Genomic DNA, 20,319 nt, shown 5'->3' with positions numbered 1-20,319 from the left:
TTTCGTATCTCTGTCTTAATTAGGAACATTTTAAAAGAGCAACTATAATATAAGGAAAATGCAATTTAAATAATATAAATAAGAAAGAATTTGATGAACTTGTATCTAAGTGTTAAAGGAACTGAAATCAAAAGCTTATTTTAATTGTTTGTTAACTTAATTGGCTAAAAAGAGCAACTTAATAATTATAAAAAGAAATATCGAAGTTAGCTTTAAGTGTCTATAAAAATCTAGTTGTCAGTTGGTATTAAAAAATCTTTGTACACTGTTATTTTATATTTAAGCATATTTTACTAACCATTTTCATATTTGAAATAAATCTAAGCAGCAATGGATGAAAATTAAATTTAAATTGAGTACTAATATTTGGATTTACTAAGTTTTTTTACCAGTGGTTGTATTACTAGAATGTTAGAATATTTTAATAAATCTTGACTAGCATTACAATTTATAAGCTATCAAACTTGTTATGCTAAAAACATAAAATAAATAAATACAAACAAATTTAAGGAAACTTCAGATATTATTTAGTTAAATAAGGGTAACTTAATAAAAAAAATGTTTATATATAGGGTAAAATGGTTACTGCTATTAGCAACCAAATTTACTACTCATTAGGTGGGGGATTACTAAAAGGACAGTTTTTCCCTGTAAGGGACAAAAAGGTTCGCCAGTAAGTTCACTTTTAAATAACCATCATGATGGCCAACACTTTCTTTTTTGGTGGTTTTGGGCCTTAATTGTCGACTCAGTTTGTACTCAGTGAGTACTCGAGAAGGCGTCGAACCGAGACCACCTCCCCATGCAGGGCAGTTCCATAATTACGAGCGGGTGGCCAGGACATAAGCGGCTTGTGCTCATCTTGACTGTCGCCTTTTCGGTGCTGTCGTCCAGCCTGCAATTAAAATACACACTTGAGCCCTATAAATTGCGAGTGGAAAAGCACTTTAAGTGGAGTGGATGGCAAAGCCTTGAGCAAGATCCACTTAACCTCCAGTATCCCTTAATCAGCGAAACTATATAAGTTTTGCTCTGTTGAAACGAACTGCATTTACCTTAACCTCCAGATAAGACATTCCAGCCTTAACCAGTGAAACTCTTTAAGTTTTGACTCTGTTTAATGGCGGCAACCTTAGGAAGTTTAATTGAAACACCGATAGACTTATAATTATCATCAGAACTAGGTTACAAATACACTCACTTAGTTTATGGTACACAACCACTTAACCTCCAGAATAAACACTCCAGCCTTAACCAGCAAAACATTATAAGTTTTGACTATGTTCTTGTTTGTGGCTTCCCAAGGAAGTTCATAATCACAAGTAAGTAGCAAAAACACACATTTCGTTTATGGTACAAAGTACATAGTTATACAACCAGCGAAACTCTTTAAGTTTTGACTCTGTTTATTTGCGGCAACCTTAGGAAGTTCAATTAAAACAATTACGAGTACGATGATAATCACAAGTAGGTAAAAAAAAAATGCATGTTTCCCGTGAAACACAATTCGTGTATATGGTACATATTTACATGGTGAACCTTGGTGAATCCTTTACAGGTTATAGCTGAGGACTGTCGGTGGAGGTGGCGGCGGCGGCGTTTGTAGTGTGCACCACCGAATTGAGGAACTCGTGGCGCGACCGCGTCCGCCAGGTGCCCTTACCCATGGCCAGGCCGGGATTGAGACTGATGTTGGTGGCATTCGGATAGGTCGGATAGCCAGCCGCCTGGCTGACGGAGAGTCCTCCGGCACCGGCACCAGCACCCGCACCACCTCCTCCTCCTCCGCCGCGACGCCAGGGCAGACCCTTGAAGGTGTCCACAAAGGCCCGTCGGAAGCTGGCGTTCATGAAGCAGTAGGTGATCGGATTACAGCAGCTGGAGGAGTAGGCCAGCAGCTGCAGGAAACTGATGGCCGTGTAGTCCACGTACTGGTACATCACCGGCCCAATCAGCATGCTCATCGTGTTGATCACGTACAGTGGGGTCCAGCAGATGAAGAACTCCAGCACCAGGACGAACAGCATCTTGACCACCCGCTTCTTGCTCTCCAGAGTCTTGGCCTCGTTGGATCTGCGGATGAAAAGGCATGGTCATTGGCAGTCCGGAATTGGGACTGATCCAGGCTCTTCACCTGCGAAGGGCCGCATCGTGGACACGGATGCTTGGCGAGGAGGTCTTGGCCAGCGTCACCGTGGTCGTGGTCGTGGTGGTGATCACAGTTGGTGCCGCCGCTCTCGTTGTCAAAGTTGTCGTTGCTGTATTCGTGGAGCCCTCTGCATTCCCATTGTTGTTGTTACTATTCTCTGTTTTGTGGTTGATGGGATTTAAAACCAGAAAGTAAGCAAATTTAGGTAAGCTCAAGTTTTCTTAGAAAGTATTGCAGAATTTTTTGATCGTAAACAGGAACGATTACAACTAAAACTAAAATTATAAAATGGTATCTTGGAGTATGTTGGTTAAAATTTGAAAACAACGAAGGTTTCATTCAGATAGCAAACGGACAAGCGAACAAACGGACAAAGATATGCTGGTTCAGAATACATGAATATAATATAAGTATATTTTTTTCACTGCCAACTTATGAATGACATTAAAACACCCTCTGCAAAGACATGGCAAGGAAAGTCCAAGGATAATAGCAAAAGACCCACCATTAAAGACTGCGGTGGCGGTCAGGACGAGGATGCAGTTGTTACTGCCACTTGTGCCGGGAGTGGTTGCACCACCTCCTCCTCCTCCATTTCCACCAACTGCGGGCGCCGACTGCTGCAGAATCCTTCCATTATTCTTGGCCATGCCCACGTAGAGGGTCCTTGTGATCAGGATGTAGGCCACGCAGAGCACCAGCAGCGGCAGGACGAGCAGCAGGAAGTCCAGCAGGATGGTGTAGCAGAGCTCGTACCCTTGGTCTGGCCAGGTTTCGCGGCACTTACAGTAGCCTATAAATGGGGGTTACAGGATAACAACAATTTTAATTCTAAGGTTGCCCAGCCTAAGAGCTCACCTGGTCGACTGGTGGGTAACAATTGACTGAAGATCGCTATGGGAGTCATGCACAGGATGCCGCCCAGCCATATGAATCCGATTATCTTGTAGGCGTGGCTGATCGTCTGCCAGGATCTGGAGCGGAGCGGATGGCATATGGCATAGTAGCGCTCGCAGGAGATGGCCACCAAGGTCCACGAAGAAACGGCCACTGAGGCGGCTAAAAGAACATATAAATAGAAAAAAAAAAACAGGATAAGGAACAAGGAAAACACTCAGACAAGCTTCACGTCAAATCGCCTTCATTAGCAAGTCCTTGCACCCGCACTCGTTGCATTTTAATTACACAATTTGCATATTAAGACCAGACAAGTGGCCCACCTCCACACTTCTGCGTTCCTCGGCTGGAGAGTGTGGCAAACACAACACGATGCAATTTGCGGAAACAGCAATTAAACAATTCCCTCGGCACTCCCTTTCTTCCTGCCCAGTCTGCTTCTCATGTTCTACCATCTACTATATATATATATATATATATACTTATATATAAATATATATATATATATATATATATATATATCTATTAGGGTATACCCTATCATAAAGCAATTTACACCCACATTTAAAGGTCCTCTGGGTGTGATTTCAACTGGCAAGTATTAATGGTATGATGCGTAAACAAGTGCGTTTGTATATGCAAGTGCAATAGGGTTAACCTCTACAAGAAAATATTTTTGTTTTTTAAAATAATAGATATGTACATAGATAACTGATATACTAAGTAATTATACTTCTGAAGTGCAAGATTTTGTATCTCATATTCAAAAAAAAAAAAACAAACTGTTAATTAAATTTTAAAAATTAAAATTTGCAAATTTTAAATCTTATAAAATAAAATCAGTTTGCCATAGAAGACCAATTTAACTATGATAAAATATCCATTAAATTTGGTTCCAAAATATAGTGATGGATTTCTGAAAATTCTGTAGATGTATAAGATATATTAGTTAAAAAACTGTGAAAGCTTAATGAAATGTCAGGAACTAAAATCTATTTTTTTATTGATCCAACTAAGGTCCACCCCAAAGAGCCTTGCCACAATTGACTTGCGGATTGGTTGACTTAACCCCCTGAAATTGCAATGTACTTTCGATTAACGTCAGTGTGTAACACATAAAGCCAGATATACTTGGATTTGCACGCTTTTACCTTAAAATAAACAACACAAATTCAGATTTCTAGTCAACTTTGAGGCTTTTCTGGTAAGCATTTTGATTGATTTGCCGCCTGCCGCGAAACGTCTCGCCAACTAAATCATTTGAAGATGCCAATACAATCCGCAAGAGCTTTGCCTGGGCTGGCATACTTCACATACCCCTCCATTGAGTGCGTAATTCAATTGGCAAATGCAAAACTGACGGCAAATGACGAACCCAAATTGAATTCAATGCCACCCCCCTGCTCACGTCCGAGCTGGTTTTCTTTTGGCAACTGATTGAATTTGATTTGTGCGGAGAACGGGCAGCAGCACGCCTTTAAGGCCAGAAAAAGGACGTGGGGAATGAGGATGTGGAACGAGGGGACCAGACGTGTTGAGCATATTACGCATACGACTCGCAGTCCCCGAGCCCCGCATAAATATGCGACTCTGACAGGCCGGAATTTATAAGCGTCAGTTGGGTGATAAAATTTGATTGCCGCAAATAAAAGGGGCACACTCACCAAAAAATATTCTTATACTCTTGTCTTCATTTCTGGTAACAGGGCTTTTTCCCCACGTATTCAGTCAATAGGTTTTCCCTTCTTTAACAAAGCCGTATTCGTTGTCAAATGGAATTGGTTATTGTTATTAAGGCTTAATAGCTAAATACTTGAACTATTTTGAGAAGTATAATTTCTTTCAATTCAACCAGCTGCCAAAAAAGCTGGTATATCCTTGACGAGATAATATATACATAAAAATTACAAGATAAATATTTGTGAAATAATGTTAAAGGTACAAATTTTCAATTTGTTTAATATATTTCCTTTAAAAAGAAAATAAAAAACTAAAAATTTGTATTTCATTTCTTGATAGGTACATATTTTCAATTATATAAAAAGGAACGCTTAAACTTATAAGTAAATTAAATTTGTATAATTAGTTTTTAACATTTTAAAATACTTTTTTTTCGGTGTGCAAAAACATTGACAAGACCGCAAAATGTTGCTTTGACCAAGTATTGCAGTGGAGTAAATATGGAGACGCGTATATTTATAGTACACTGGTGCAGAGGACGATTTCGTGCTTGTCACTTGAAAAAGGAAGCTGCTTCAGTGATGATGGCTGCAGGCGATCCAGCTTCCTGTCGTCGGTCTTCTGTCACCTGTCGCTCGACTTGGCAGATTGAGTGCTTCTTTAGGGGATGTAACAAATCCGCCCACAATAACTCAAATCGCCTACGTAAATTTTAAATTCCCCTCCCCGCCAAGTCTTTAAATTAGTATGGCGCCATTTCGAATGACTGACAACCAGATGCGGTCGCTGATGGAGGAGTGACAGGCGGAAAAATGTACGGCAGAAATTTCGGGGCTGTGACATGACCACACTCCGACCGAAAAGTGAGTCCTGGTGTTTAAACGCTCAATTTCGAGTAAAGGGCATACAAATTTCCCTTGCAAATTGTGCACGCTGTCAGCGAATTAATTAACAAGTTAAAGGCGAAACTCATTTAAATTCAATGATTCAGGCTACTCACGAATGCATTCGTTTTAATGCGGGGATTTCCACACGTGAAATGATGGTCTAAAGGGGGGTCTATCTGAAAAGTCTGTCAATGGCAAAGTTTGCCGAAAAACGAAATCAGAGTTTGCCCAAAATTCTATTTAAGTTGAAAGAGAAACAAAGTTGGTAAAACGCCCGGCGCTTGCTTTTTATCGAATTAAGTACTCCAAAGTGGATAGGTGGTTGGGCGGTTGGGCGGTTGGGCGGCTGAACTTAGCTAAGCCCCATCCTGGAGAATTTCATTTTCTTAGTCCAATTTCACATGTCTGGAGCAGATTCAGCCGAGCGAACAGCTCAGTGATATTAATATTGTTTTCAAGTGATTCATTCCGAATCTTTGCCGCTCTGCGGGCCACTTCACGTGCACATGGCATGAAAGTTGTTGCCGCAGCCAAATGTGCATTAATTAAAAAACTTCATGCTTAACAAATCCCAAAGGAAGCGGCAAAGTTTTCCCCAACAAAGCCGTTGAAAGCGACAAAGTGGAGGCAGTAAGTTTTAGACATAGCCCAAAGGCCAAACGGAGTTTTCTCTGCCTTGTTCATGGAAAACACTCATCCCTGTGCCAGATCAGACAAATTAGCCAACTACGGAGCAGGAGTCCCTTGCCGCTTGGCTAAAAACTCATCAGGCAAATGGTGCAGGCTGGCCCGGACATAAGGAGGCACCCCACCCATTTTTTCTTTTCGGCCAGCAAACACTTTTTGCGGACAGGTGGCCAGCTGGAGGCCCACTATTTTCTGTACACATGCCGTATGCTCGCACGACACTTTTTGCATTTTGTACACAAAAACTGCTGTCGAACACATGTTTCCTGTGAACCGGCCACAAATTGAGGCAAACATAAAAATAAAAACAACGAGTTGCGCCGAAATTGGTTTTTGCTCTTAACATTAAATTTGACTCCGATTCGGGGGTGAACGTGGCCAGCCAGTGTCCTTTTTGTGACCCCACCTTCAAGCTAAACCAATATGTATACATCTGTATTCCTTGCCGATCGCCCTTGATATAGCAAATGGGTCCTGGCCAGAAGTTAAACTTCAACTCGTTTAAGTATTTACAGATGTTATTGCCTCTGACAACTGTTCCAAACAGTGCTGTCGACTAACTAACTGGAAAATCAGGACAATAAAGGAGAGGAAAATTGCATTATTTGGAACAACGGAAAAGGACAATGTCTTCTATTCAAGAAGACATATTTGAAAGCTTATTTTATATAAATAAATATTTTTATTGGAAATCTACTTGGATTTTGCTTCATGACATTTATTATTTGGTTGTAAATATTTTATGTTTTCATTTATTTATTTTGATGTTAGAATTGTGTTAGACACAAACTCTAATGTTTCATTGAATTAAAATAATATAGAATTAGAAATATTCTTATATAAAAAACATGCAGCTCTGATTGCGAAGCGGACCACTTTAAAGGCGGACCTTATGTAGATGTGACATTGTCCTCAAGCCACCATGACTTTTAAGCACAGCAATTTAAGAAAAGGTACGGAAAAGTGATGCCCACGCATCGTTTGCGGCCCAATGACTCTCGTTTACTTGGTGGCCCACATGTCCCAAGGGTACCGGGTGCCATTAGGATACGGGTACTATACTATACTATACTGTACTAAACTACACTATGCCATACTATACCATTCTGTGTTGTGCACTGTTCCGTTCTGTTGTGTTGTGCTTTGTTCCACCTTTAATTGCACACGCTTTGCCACGCCTACGACCCCAGCATGTTGCATGTTCCCCAGTGGGTACCAGTGCTCTGCCATCGCTAAAAAAAAAAGTACCTCCTTGTGGTGGCTATGGAAATGGTTATTCAATTTCCAGCCTGTGACTGTGGCGATTGGGCGCAAAAGTATGCTACGCTTTTTGCGCCTTAAATTGCCCAGCCAAGTATGCTACGCATTTGCGTTAACATTTTTTCTCCATTCCATAGTTGCCTTTGCCATTCGAGAGCCACATCCACATCCACATCTACATCTACATCCCATGCTGTGCAGAATTACATTGAGCTCGGAAGTTTACACATTACGCAATGGTCCACAATTTCTTGTTTGCAGTGCGTAAGTAAAATTTCCTAAAACACTCTATACTATATATGTATATACATATACTATATATATGAAGAGGACTTGATGCTAATGCGCCTTCCCTATAAACATAAACAATGCGGTGGAGCTGCCCAACGGCTTTCAAAGGCCATTTAATTGTCTGTTGCCTGTAAATACGCCTCCATCTACCATCAAAATATCCTGTTGCAAATGTCTTTTTAATCACGTCCAACTGTTGTCCTACCAACGTATCTGATTTGAAGTTATGTTATGTAATGGCCGTAATCAAAGTCTCTTTTGAATGCAAAGTATCCTATCCTGTCCGCACTTCGTCAATATTATGATTTGAATTTATGTGGGTGATGAGCGTTACTAGGTTGGTTATTTTCCAGGAAAATGCGACACGCACAACACAAAGCTATACAATAGGCCACCGAAAAGAAAAGGGGTAACCAGGACAATGTGTACCCATCCCCCTACCAACTTGTTGTTGTTCTCCTGCGGCCTTTTTTATGAGCTCCCCCTAGGACAGAGCCAATAAAACGATACACATGCGACGATAATCGTAAAAAATTATTTTAATGCTCCACCTAACATGGAACCGAGCTCGATTCCCGCCCCACAAAAAAAAAAAATCCAGGAACCCCCGAATCCACGAATCCTCATGCGACATAAACAGGAGTCGTAACTTATATATTAGTAATTTCGGCTAATTGAAGACCAGAGTTGGGAGAAGATGGGGGCTCAATAATTGGGCCAACAACACGCCAAAAAAAAATATGTAAAATTAACATGGAACAATGGTTACTTTTCTATTTTATGAAATTTGTATAATTTTGTTTTACTTTTTGGTGCAAATATTTTGTTGGCCTATTTCTTGCGAAAGTTATGATTATTTGATTTGTTTTTAATGTACATATATTGTTGTTTAAAAAAGTACCACTCTGAATTGTAGATTACCTATTTAAGCTCTATGTAAGGTTTTTTTATTTGATAGAAACCGGAAATTAAAGAATATATTTTTTTGGGTTTTTTTTCTGTTTTGATTTTTTACACTTGTAGTAAGGTTACAAGATATGGCTTTTCATCAAATGAGCCTATGTCACTTTCTTGATTTGAACTACGAAATAAATCAACTATTAAATGCTTGATTTTACTAGTTTTTTCTTTTTGTGTGTAAGCAAATATAAGCGTGCTCCAGAGGAACAGGTCGTTACATAAGCCCAGCGCCTTAAGCGCGTTTAACGCTGGCGGGGATTGGGGAAGGGGGCCAGAACTCACCTTGCGAGAACTGGAAGAGCTTGCAGAGGAACTCGCCGAAGATGAAGTGGCGGAGCAGGGTGCCCACCAGGGTCACCGGCATGCAGAGCACTCCGAGCAGCATGTCCGAGATGGCCAGGTTGAGCAGGAAAACGTTGGTGATGGTGCGCATGCGACGGTTCTGGACAAGAGTGGAGATGACCAGCAGGTTGCCCAGCACAGCGAAGAGCAGGATCACGCTGTAGCTGGGGATCAGCCAGACGGGCATCCCAGTGGTGCTGGTGGAGCTGGAGCTGGAGCTGGGACTTGGACTTGCACTTGGACTGGGTACGGAACTGAAACTGGTGCCGAAGTAGAGGTTGGCCGCCTCGGTGACCAGCTCGCTTTCCAGTTGCTGGGTGGCAAAATAGTCCTCGGCATAGGGAGTGCTATTGCTTAAGCCACTGTATCCATATCCAGATCCAGATACAGATCCAGATCCAAATCCAGTATCGTTGTATGGTTGTCCCACAGTGAGGGACACTATGTGACCCGAGGCACTGGGTGCATTGGCATAGTAGTCGAGCAGTGCCCGGTAGGCAGCCGAAATGGCATTGGCCGCCTGGTCCACCTGGTCCCCCTCCTCTTGGCTAAACATCCCGGAATTGGGAGCCGGTACCCCTACCAATCAGTCTGTCATGTCCCAACTTTGGATCACCCAAAAAAAAAAAAAAAAAAAAAAAAACACTTTCAACTAATCACTAGTAAATAAAGTAACTTAATTGAAGTTGAAAACCGGCGACGCTTGCGCGCAGGCTGGCGAGGATTGCTCCGAGGAGTCCGCGGATTCGTAGGATTCGTGGGTTTCGAAGGACCCAAGGTGGCGGCTGGCAGGAGATGGCTTGCCTGCTACCGTTGCGAGTAACGCGTCGTGGGCAACTGACGACTGGCGGAGGCATCCGCAGATGCCGCAACATGTTGCGTGGGTGAGTGTCGGGTGGCGAGTGGCGCAAACTCACCAAACTCGGCAACTTGTGGCCAGCAGCATGTTGCTGGCTGCAACTTAGCCTCTGCCTCTGCCTCTGCCTCTGCCTCTGCCTGTGCATGTGCCTATGCCCATGCTTCTGCCGCTGCCAAGCCCACGCTCCAGCTAATCATTGATTCAGCCGCATTCCTACGCCAGTTAAATCCAAATCAAAAAAAAAAAAAAAAAAAAAACACTCTTCCCGGATAACGCGGTTTGCTATTTGTACAAATGTTCTGTGCTAATTCCATGCGTTGCATGTACTTGGGGTATATAGCCTTACAGTTAAACGCTTGCTGAGATAGATTCGGGTATAGATTCGGGTATTTTGATATTTTTAAGTTACACGATACAGGTTGGAAGTATGATGATTGCACTCGATGAGCTGAGATGCGGGGTGTATAACGTTCCAACAATCTCGATTCTTTTTTGGCCAAGTTATGATTACCAAACTTAAGGTTTGGTGACCCCAATCAAGCCATCATATAAAATGACAAAACCAGCATATCATACCCAAACTTTCTTTGTGTGTATGAATAAAACACTAGCCAAATATCTGGCTTTTTTTGGCGCTCCCGGGAATGGCCTGCACTGAAAATGAAACTGAAAATAAATCCAAATGCGGCGACGTCGTCGCAGTTTCGCCCTCCCTCTCTCGCTCGCTCCCCATTCAGCTGTCCCTGTCGCGCCTTCTGGATTTTTATCAGCTACCTCTCGCTCGCACCCACAGCGACTGCGCCGTCGACTTCGACGTTCGGCGGTCGCCACTTCGTTGGAGTTGCAGACGCCGGCAAAGCCGCATTCGTGAGATACAACTCGTGGTGGTCGGACGAAGTTCAGCGGCTGCTCTGATATCTGGAACTGTGCTGGTTCCGTTTCCCCCCTGTCTTTGTGCTTGTTTTTTTTTTCGATTTTTGGCGCTGTGTATTTTTGTTTTCGTTGTTTTGTCACTCTGCCACTTTGCCACTTTGCCACCACCCCGCCGGACTACCACTTACGCCGTTTCCCCCCCTTATAATCCGCCAAACGCCTCCTCTTCCTACGAGACTCCACTCGCGATCCGAAGATCTTAGAGCATCCCAGTTGCACATCCACATCCAGAACTCCAAACTCTGATCACAGAACACAGAACCCCGAACACCAGCATGTCGGACGGCATTGAGGTCGAGCAAATGGTGGAGAGCAAGCCGAGAAGGGTGAGTAGTGGGGTGGGTATGGGTATGGGTATGGGTATATAAGTATGGTATAGTATGGTATGGTATGGTATGGTATGGGTCCTGCTCCAGGGTCCACGAAATGTGTGTGTATACAGGCAGGGGACGACCGAAAATTAAGAATTATAAAAGATTGGATGGGGGCAGTCAGAGAGCCAGGGAGACTGGGAGAGCCGGCCAGAGAGATCTCTTCAAATACACAGAAAGAAAATATGTAAATAGGTAAAACAAATGGATCATCAGATCATACCATTCGTTTTATCTTATACGTATTTGTTGAAACCTTTTGATTGCTAATGGTCCCTATAATTTATTACCTTCAAATTTAACCTTTTAAAAATATTTGTCTTAACAATTAACTGAAACATTTAAGAATCTTAAAAATGAAAATAATATACAAGGAGCAAGGGTGGGATTTAGCTTGTGCTATACCCCATTGGGTCATATTTTGGGACTTTTAATTGTCTACGTTATTTAAAATCTAAAAATTATAAAAAATTCAATAACTGGTGGCCAGATTGAACTCGGACTTTACCCTATAGAATCATTTCTTGGTATATTAAATAAAATGAATTACCTGAAACTGAAATAATATAAAAAAACTCAATGACCAGCAATGGAATTGAACTCGGGCCTCAGCCTATAAGGACAACTTTTGGTATAGAAAATGCCTCATCCTTTTTTCTCTGTGTACAGAGACAGACTGGAGTTGCTGGAGCCCAGGCGTGTGTGTATCTCTCTCTGGGCATGCGTGAGTGTCTGTAAATAACTCTGACATTGGCTGGCCGGCGACTCCACAAGAACCGGCCCAGAGGAGCAGGGCCAGAAATGGATGGGGGGCAGAAGGGGCAGGGTTGTTTTTTTTTTATTTAAGAGACATCATCTCAACTTAAAAACAACTGCGGGGGCGGATAAAGATGCCGATGCAGATGGAGATGGAGATGGTGATTGCGGGGGCGACTCCGACGCCTTCGACGCACTCGATGCATATCAAGTTCAAGTGCGTTAGTGCGGTGCACTTGTTGCCCGACACCATCGATACCCAGCACCGTTGCCCTGTGGTATTTGCGGCCACTTCGTCTCCCTGGCAAACACGTATACTTTTCCCCCCCCAAGATTACGGCGTTCAGTTCAGCGGACAAAAACAGTCGGGGGAAATAAGACATAAAGCAATTGCAGCGCTTTATCTTTGTGTTTCACCTGATCTCGCCAATTCATGTGACTTTATGTGCACTTCAGTTCGGTTCGTAAACCTAATCTCCCTCGGTTATTTGTTAGTGGGAGCCATGGCTTTTGAAGGTGGTAGGACTTGAAGTAGGCAACATACACACCCTCAACTTCCTGGCGCGCCAATTTTGGTCATCCAAACCCCGAGTGGTCACCTTCGGGCGGTATGAATCACTCATTCAAAAGCCTCCCCCTCCATTTTTTTTTTCAAAATCCGACGCCGACTGGGGCGTGAGCAGCGACAAAACAGTTTGCTCCTTTGTTTCCTGCGTTGTGGAGAGGCAAATCGGTATTTAAAACTAAAAAAAAAGAAAAAAAAAATAAAAATAACAAAGAAAAAAAAAAATAATAAAAAAGAAAAAAGAACACCCGCAGCAGCAGCAGGCATTGACATATCGGCGGTCCCAGACCCGTAGCGTACGTCATTGCGACTGCGCCAACTGCGACAACTGGCAATTTGTCACTACATCGTTATTGTTTTTTTGTTTTTTTTTCGGTCTGGCCAAGGCGAAGCGGTTATTAACCGATACGAAGCCATTTATTGGTTATTTTCTAATTACCCCTTTTGATTTAAAGCATCTGTGAGTCAGTCGCTTGGTCACTGTTTTCAGCCAAAAATATCTCCCCGCATTATGCAGATACTGTATCTGCATCGCCTCTCCTTTATTTCCTTCTTCTTCTTTTCTTTTTCCTTTTCCTTTTTTTTTGTGTTGCCCCCTGATTCAATCGCATTAGTTGGAATTTTTCCTGTCTCTTATCTGAAATTCATTAGTCAACATAAAACAATTTCATTCCACATGTGCAATATATACGAGTACATAACTAAAGCGAAACAACAACAAAAAAAAAGAGCAGTGAAGACCAACCGAATGCTCTAACTTTGATGGTTCATACCTCATTAGTTGCTTTATTTGGTTTATGAGCTAACAATCAAAGTTATTTTGACATATTACCGCACAATATTATGATGCATTGCGCACAGCAAAAGATAATAGCGTAAAAGGGTAGATAAAGCTGCTCGATTTTTTAAACCTTAGCTATTTCTTTTTGATTTTTTCTATACCATACTTTTGTATTTAGGATAATTGCTTTACCAAGTGTGACTTAATTTTGATTAAAAATACCTCAACTCAATGTTTGCAATGCATTTCCCAGAACTTTGATACCTTCGGCAAGGGTATCGACATATGAATTACACGGCAAATCAGTTTTGAGCACCTGGCTCGGGGATTCAGTTTCAGTTTCGTTTTCGTTTGCAATTTTTATTCGCAGTTGTATTATGCTTGGCTACGTTTAGCTGAAGTTTTAGCCCCATACTGGCAATGAAGTATTGATGGATATATAATGTATATGTATAATATATATGCGATGCAATGCAATGTGCTGTATGGATGCACATATGGGCATATATGGCTCATTGCGTAGCTATCGGACATGGTCGCATGCCAATTCAGTCGACTGAGCTGGCTGGCAGATGGCTTTCCTGCTGAGAAGGTGGCTAATAAGTTGGGAATATAGTCGTTTATCATATTTAAAAAAAAAAAAAAAACAAATACCCGATATTGAAACAAGGTTATCAGCTGACTGACTCAATCTTGGTGGCAGTGATACAGTTTATAGATCTCTAGAACATGACTCACCTGAGTTTTCCTTGGAATTAGTCCCTTTTAACGCTGAAAACAAACCCCTTTTGCCAATGACTAAGTGAGCCAAGCCAACGTCTAGTGGATTTTTATGGTGTGTAAAATTGGAACAGCCAAACAACCGAGCCCCAGATTTACTCCACAGTATGGGCTGGGTTCTGGGTCCATAAACTTTCCATTATACTTCAATTTCGAGCAGTGTGGCTCTTCGCTTATCTCAGCCATGGCCAGGGCCACAACTGTGGCCATCCCAGGCCAATCCGTACGGATCTTCAGGGTGCAGTCGTCGTCCCACCGACAGATGGTGTGATCTAATTTGCCATGTTTGTCGTTGTCCCCAGAATAGCAGAGATATGGCTAGTGTACTGGTGTACTGGTGTACTGGTGTGCTGGTGTGCTGATGGTGCGCCCGTTATCAAGCTTATCGGTTGGAAACTTAATTTCAGCTAATTTTAGCCAACAAATTGGCTCACGTACAACACACATACAGGAGGGGGGCCACAGGAGCACCTACATACAGTATCTACTATCTGAGGGGCTTTTTGGAGATTTCACTTGGTCGGACTTGGTCATTTGCTGCAACGGTTTCTTCTCCGTCGACCATCCGCTCTTTTATTTTGCATATTACTTTTTGGCACAGTTCTCGCGTCCGCATTGCTTTTGACTAATTAATTCAGAGCCACGAAACGGGAGCTGCTCCGAGTTGCTCCATAGTTCTATGTGGTTATATAGTTGACATAGCCAAGTTCCCAAATTGTGAAAGTCGTCGCCCGAATCATCATCTTTTGGGCTTTAATTGTTTGGCTTTAGAGATTTTCGGCAACCGACGGTCGCTTTTCTAATTGATTTTTCTCACCAGACGCCGTACTCTCCGGTCATTGAACGCATTATGGAGCGGACTCCAACCCGATCTCTATCTCTATCTGTATCTGTATCTGTATCTGTATCTCTATCTGTATCTGTATTTCTAATTGTATCTCCATCTCCATCTGCAGCTGTAAATGTATCTGTATCTTCTGGTCCAGCTTCAATGTCTATTTTTATTTGTGTCGAGACAGTTGTTCCTGGCTTCAAACCCGCGCGTTTTTGTGGCCAGTTATGGCTGCTGTTCTCTTTGTTTGTTGTCATCCCGTTCCGAAACCAAGTCACTTATCAAATCTCTGACCTGTTTTCTGTCGGCTACTGATTGAAAATTGTCACGCTTAAATTGCTTTTAATACAACGATCCGCTTAAGACAATAAGATAACGAAGGCATTGGAAAGGGGGGCGTTTTCCGACCCATATGTAGGTTTAATATATAGTATTGTATCGAGGGCATCGATCCCTTTCCACGCTTTCCAAGTTTTAAAGCTGGGGGTCTTAGTAACATTTTTTTATTTGATCTCTTCATAAAAAAAAAATGCATCATACATTTTCCTACTTTCCAGTTCTATTTATTTATTAACTTATTACTTAACTTGATATAAGATCAAGCCTAAAACTATCTTTATTATTATTATTTATTATATTAAAACTCATGATGAAACACTAACAAAATATAATCTTTATTTTTTGACCATCTAAATTCATATGTTTTTATTTTATTTATTTCATAACCCAAAAGAACACTTTTCTTTAAGAACCTTTTTTTTAAAACATATGAAATAATATACAAGTTATGGCAAATAAAAGAAACATAAATAAAAATAAACTATATATATTTTTATTTTATATATTTCATTGGCAAAATAAAAACTCTTTTATTTATTTATTTCGTTACCCAAAAAACATTCATTCTGTTAGTTCCTGGTTTTCCAACCGGAACCCTCATAATTTTAAGGCTTTTGCGTTGGCTACCATTTCAACATGATTATCACAAACATTGTAACAATATCAAATGCGGGTATGCATATGAAATTGATATAATCGTTAAAAATCCACAGCAACCAACCCCTTTACAATGCAACATAGACACTTATCTATGCACATATTTAAATACAATCGATTTGGATAAAGTTTTTAACACTTGTTTGTAATTGCCAGAAGGTTTTCATGAAAGAAAATTACTGGGATATTGCTAATTTGAAATATATGTATAGGCACTTCTCTGTTTTCGAAACAAATTGCTTTCGTAATGGAAGTGGGCGATGCAATGGCGTGTTTTATTTTAGCCTTTTTGTGGTTGCCTGACACGGAAACGAAACGAATCGAATGAAATTGAATTGAATTGAATAAAATATAAAATTGAAAGCGAAAGCCCCAAGATTTCCGATCTGACTCATATAGATGGAGAGCACTTGGTTGCTGCCTGAGTACATAAAACACATTCATGGTCGTTCATTATCGCTGGCCAAGGCGATGCGCGATGGGCGATGGCGATTCGCTTTGGCGGAGCGGAATGCATGACTTCCGTCTGTCCGTCTTGGAGGGTGGGATATGGTAATCCTGTTGGTCTGCCCATAACTCATCGATCGCTTCCTTACCCACCCACAGATGCCGCTGGCCACGTCGCTGGAGAAGGACTCGATCCGCGAGGCCTACGAGGATGTGCGCTCTGATCTCACGGACACCGAGTGGGCGGTGTTCAAGTTCGATGGGGCCCAGATCATCGTCCATGGACGCGGCCAGTGCTTCGAGGAGTTCCGGCAGCAGTTCGGCGACTCGGAACGTGCCTTCGGCTACATACGCATCCAGATGGGCGACGAGATGTCCAAACGCAAGAAGTTCATCTTCCTCACGTGGATCGGCCAGGAGGTGGGCGTCATCCAGCGGGCCAAGATGTCCACGGACAAGGCGCTGATCAAGGATGTGCTTAATGTGAGTGGTGGCCAGGGAATCCCATTCAATCCAAACCAATCCAATCCCATACTCAATCCTATATTCCCTTGCAGAACTTCGCCGTGGAACTGCAGGCGGGCGTGGAGGCCGAGCTGGACATTGAGCTGTTCCGGGAGGCGTTGAACCGGGCCGGCGGTGCCAACTACGGCACGGGCATCCGGGATAACTAACTAACGGCCTACAAGTTACTTTATATACATTTTTTTTTTTTGCATCTCTCAACCGCTTACCAAACACTCTGATCCTTTCTCTTTAATTATTATGAATTAATTTTATGAAATTTAAAAACTGTACATTTTATGTAATATTATACAAGCAATTGTAACATTACTTTCCATTCTCACTTACTTTTTAATCAATGCTTATTTTGGCACTATGGAGAACAGTAGGAATAGAAGAATAGTGGGATAGGGGAATAGAAAACTCTACTTCCCTTATGAATCAGTATATTGAATTTAGAAACTGGGGTGTAACTCTTAATGTGGGTAAAGTTCAGTATTGGTAGATTTACACATTAACATTCAGTGTAGACAGATAAACAAGCAGATCTGCTCAGAATTTCTCAATTTAATATAAATTATAGGAAATAGGGATCTCCTTAAAGATTACACAAATATTTCCTTTTTTTCACTCTCTTTTCCATTCATTTGGATTCAAAGTCGTCCAATGCAGGATTTACATCGTTGCAAAAATAAAAAAAAAGAAAAACGGTTTGAACTTGTCTAGTTTAAGAAAAAAAAAACGACGGTTGGATTGAGTTCTAGGGAACAAAAGCGCGCCCAAAGTGTAAATTGTTGAGCTTAATACTAAAGAGATGACGAACATAGATTAGGATGTGTAGAAAACACGGTGTCTACGGTAGCTGGAAAATTTCCTAGTTTCCTGGCGCCTCCTAGCGATCCCTGAAGAGCACCGAATGGAGCGCATCGATGTCCACCTCCACACCGGACGAATTGGTGGTCACGGTGCGAGAGCTACGGAACAAAAAACGTTAGTTACAGGGTTTTGAAAGTGTCTCTAAGCCAACTCACCTGGCGGAGTGCGCCGAGCGGTGGGAGGAGTGCGGATTGACCAGCACACAGTGCATCGGCTGGTCATCGAACTCGCGATGGTGATACGCATCCACGGCCATCTCCGCGTGTTCGAGGGACTTGTAAATGACCTCGGCGGTGCCGGGGCGCACCACATGGGCATCGTACATCGGTCCGATGTCGCTGAAGAGCTCGCGAATGTCAGCAGTGGTCACGTTGGCGTGCAGGTTGCTCACCAACAGCCGATAGCCGGCCTTGCTGTTCGACGCCCCTAGCGGCAGAGTGGGCGGCGAACGGCGCATGGTCATCGGGTGGGCCATCGAGTGAGCTACACCACCGCCAGCACCAACAGCACCAACACCACCAACACCACCACCTCCGCCACCTCCAACGCCAGCCAGAGCACCGCCAGAGCCGAAGGCCTGTCCTCCTCCCCTGTTCTCGTTGGCATAGATCCCATGGGAAACGCGACGATCCGGCTCACCGCCAAACAGACGGGCACGCAGCGATTCCGGCAGATTGGTGGTGTTCACTATGTTGCGCTGCCGGCGCTCGAAGAGCTTCTCGCTGGTGTCCGTGCGCCCAACCACCAGCGGGGTGGGCAGCGATGGACGCTCGATGCGATTGCGGGCCACCTCGTAGATGGCAAACGGATCGCTGGCTATGTTGTTCTTCAGCGGAGCCGTGGACATCTCCACGTCGTCGTCGCGGTTCAGGTCGAAGCCACCGAAGGTGTAGCGCGGCGGCGGCGGCTGCTGGCTGGTGAAGTTGCCAAAGTGCAGTGTGCGCGTGATCTCCTCTGGTGGAAGGGGCAGAGGAAGAGAAATGAGGATGCAAGGATGAAAACAGTTGCAGATCAACGCGCTTACCATCCTCGAGGTCCTGCATATTGTCATGGTCAACATAGCCACGTGGTGCAAATGGTTTGCCCGGCTGGTTGGGCCTTGAATTGGTGTATTGGCGACGCAGTCCCGTTGGCTTGGGACCACCTAGACCCACGAGCTCCTCGTCCGAGTCCCACTCCGTTTCAATAGTGCCGCCCGGGCGATTCGACATGGTGATGGTGCGCTGTCCAAAGTGGCCCATGTGCACCGAACCGTGGGCATGGCGCGACGTGAGCAGTGGCTCTCCGGAGGCACTGGTTGTGGGGCCCAGCGGACGATCCTTCTTCCGCTTCAGCAGCAACTGGCGGGCATCGATGCCCGAGTCGCGCATGCTCTGGTTGAGCAGATCCCGGGCGTCGGCAATCTTGGCACGTGTCTTCTGGATGATCTTGTTGCGGGCGTCGAAGGAGCGCTGTGCGGGCGGATCCGACTGGGAGCCACCTACTCCTCTGCCTCCGCTTCCGGAGGGCTTGAAGGCGGGCTTGTTGAGCAGCCGGCGCGGCTTGGTGTAGTTGGCATTGCTGCAATAGAAAACGCATTTTTTTATAGTTTCGAATTACCACGCTGTCCGTAAGAAGTGTCATTTTCTTTGGCCAAGAACGAAGAAAAATGCCGTGTTAATTCAGCTGGAACCAGTAGGACGCGCAGTTTCCAGTGGAATTCCTTATCCATTCCAATATCAACATATTGACTCCGTTCCAGAATGTTATGGACGCTTTGACGCTTTAGGGACACTTACAATTTCTTGTCAATGGGGCGGCCGCCATGTCCGCGCTTCCGCTCTATGATCTCGTCCAGACTCAGCTCGATGTCCATGGTACCCGCCTTTTGCTGAAACGCGCGTTCTGATCAACGCCGTGAGAATAGAAACGCTATTATTTTTTTCAGTTTGTGGTTTATTTTGCCGCAACACCCGTTAGTGCCGTGGACTTATTTGGCCGTTGGTAGGCTTTTTGTTTGGTTACCGGTTGATTGTTCAAATGATTACTTTAATTTTCTCGAGATATTCAACTTTAAAAAATACTATTTAAATAAGACTAATTCTTACTTAGTTTGTAACAAAAAGAAATTTTGGGAGTGCAGGCGTTTCAGTGTTGGAAAGAGATGAAGAAGCATTTATGTTATCGATGTTTTGAAAATATTGATACTATCTAATATTATTGTTTTCTGTTTTTTATTTAATCCAGGGACTTCAAAACATAAATAATTGGTTTTAAGCAATTAAATCATACTCAAAAAATAACTATTAAATTGTAATTATTTTATTTTCAATATAATAAACGATCATTATTTACGGCCCCTGAATTCAACTACACCACATATAATTTTATTAATGATCCATCCATTTATTTATCCAGAATAAAAAAAAATTTTAACTTAATATGTATATATTTATTAGCGGGAATGAAAAACATTTAAATATTCTT

General features: G+C 42.9%; 3 protein-coding genes across 6 annotated transcripts; 1 reads left to right on the top strand and 2 right to left on the bottom strand.

Moving 5' to 3' along the window:
* Positions 1 to 630: 630 nt before the first annotated feature.
* Positions 631 to 9,977, bottom strand: LOC128264353 (cholecystokinin receptor type A). 2 transcript variants are annotated; one of them, XM_052999785.1, is made up of 6 exons: positions 9,094 to 9,977; positions 3,008 to 3,208; positions 2,655 to 2,942; positions 2,135 to 2,306; positions 1,531 to 2,073; positions 631 to 895 (listed from the first exon to the last, which is right to left on the bottom strand). In XM_052999785.1, exons 1-5 carry the CDS (start codon positions 9,707 to 9,709, stop codon positions 1,560 to 1,562), a joined length of 1,791 nt encoding a protein of 596 aa, XP_052855745.1. In that variant the 5' UTR covers positions 9,710 to 9,977; the 3' UTR covers positions 631 to 895; positions 1,531 to 1,559. The 2 variants fall into 2 exon arrangements, with proteins under 2 accessions (XP_052855745.1, XP_052855744.1); XM_052999784.1 differs by lacking the exon at positions 631 to 895 and having other exon boundaries at positions 1,169 to 2,073.
* Positions 9,978 to 11,073: 1,096 nt separating this feature from the next.
* Positions 11,074 to 17,307, top strand: LOC128264364 (coactosin-like protein). Its single transcript, XM_052999805.1, has 3 exons — positions 11,074 to 11,271; positions 16,633 to 16,956; positions 17,031 to 17,307. Exons 1-3 carry the CDS (start codon positions 11,221 to 11,223, stop codon positions 17,145 to 17,147), a joined length of 492 nt encoding a protein of 163 aa, XP_052855765.1. The 5' UTR covers positions 11,074 to 11,220; the 3' UTR covers positions 17,148 to 17,307.
* A 423-nt stretch (positions 17,308 to 17,730) lies between these two features.
* Positions 17,731 to 19,997, bottom strand: LOC128264357 (uncharacterized). Of its 3 annotated transcripts, none has more exons than XM_052999793.1 (5): positions 19,941 to 19,997; positions 19,632 to 19,737; positions 18,878 to 19,413; positions 18,009 to 18,807; positions 17,731 to 17,951 (listed from the first exon to the last, which is right to left on the bottom strand). In XM_052999793.1, the coding sequence occupies exons 2-5, from the start codon at positions 19,706 to 19,708 to the stop codon at positions 17,870 to 17,872; spliced, it is 1,494 nt and encodes a 497-aa protein (XP_052855753.1). In that variant the 5' UTR covers positions 19,709 to 19,737; positions 19,941 to 19,997; the 3' UTR covers positions 17,731 to 17,869. The 3 variants fall into 3 exon arrangements, with proteins under 3 accessions (XP_052855753.1, XP_052855755.1, XP_052855752.1); XM_052999795.1 differs by having other exon boundaries at positions 19,858 to 19,982; XM_052999792.1 differs by lacking the exon at positions 19,941 to 19,997 and having other exon boundaries at positions 19,632 to 19,850.
* Positions 19,998 to 20,319: the final 322 nt, after the last annotated feature.

This window comes from Drosophila gunungcola, unplaced genomic scaffold, assembly GCF_025200985.1.
Source record: "Drosophila gunungcola strain Sukarami unplaced genomic scaffold, Dgunungcola_SK_2 000066F, whole genome shotgun sequence".
In the NCBI taxonomy this organism is placed as follows: domain Eukaryota; kingdom Metazoa; phylum Arthropoda; class Insecta; order Diptera; family Drosophilidae; genus Drosophila; species Drosophila gunungcola.
The sequence above is the reverse complement of the archived record's forward strand: the minus strand, read 5'-3'. Positions and strand labels throughout refer to the sequence as shown.

What these genes read in the sequence shown, in the direction of transcription:
- LOC128264353 (XM_052999785.1), bottom strand. Translation starts at nt 9,709, where the DNA reads ATGTTTAGCCAAGAGGAGGGGGACCAGGTGGACCAGGCGGCCAATGCC. An exon ending in GCTCTTCCAGTTCTCGCAAG is followed by an intron (nt 3,209 to 9,093) that starts GTGAGTTCTGGC and finishes ATGTTCTTTTAG; the next exon opens with CCGCCTCAGTGGCCGTTTCT. An exon ending in CGCCACCGCAGTCTTTAATG is followed by an intron (nt 2,307 to 2,654) that starts GTGGGTCTTTTG and finishes ACCACAAAACAG; the next exon opens with AGAATAGTAACAACAACAAT.
- LOC128264364 (XM_052999805.1), top strand. Translation starts at nt 11,221, where the DNA reads ATGTCGGACGGCATTGAGGTCGAGCAAATGGTGGAGAGCAAGCCGAGA. An exon ending in TGGAGAGCAAGCCGAGAAGG is followed by an intron (nt 11,272 to 16,632) that starts GTGAGTAGTGGG and finishes ACCCACCCACAG; the next exon opens with ATGCCGCTGGCCACGTCGCT. An exon ending in TGATCAAGGATGTGCTTAAT is followed by an intron (nt 16,957 to 17,030) that starts GTGAGTGGTGGC and finishes ATTCCCTTGCAG; the next exon opens with AACTTCGCCGTGGAACTGCA.
- LOC128264357 (XM_052999793.1), bottom strand. Translation starts at nt 19,708, where the DNA reads ATGGACATCGAGCTGAGTCTGGACGAGATCATAGAGCGGAAGCGCGGA. An exon ending in TATGCAGGACCTCGAGGATG is followed by an intron (nt 18,808 to 18,877) that starts GTAAGCGCGTTG and finishes CCCTTCCACCAG; the next exon opens with AGGAGATCACGCGCACACTG. An exon ending in CGCTCGGCGCACTCCGCCAG is followed by an intron (nt 17,952 to 18,008) that starts GTGAGTTGGCTT and finishes TTTGTTCCGTAG; the next exon opens with CTCTCGCACCGTGACCACCA.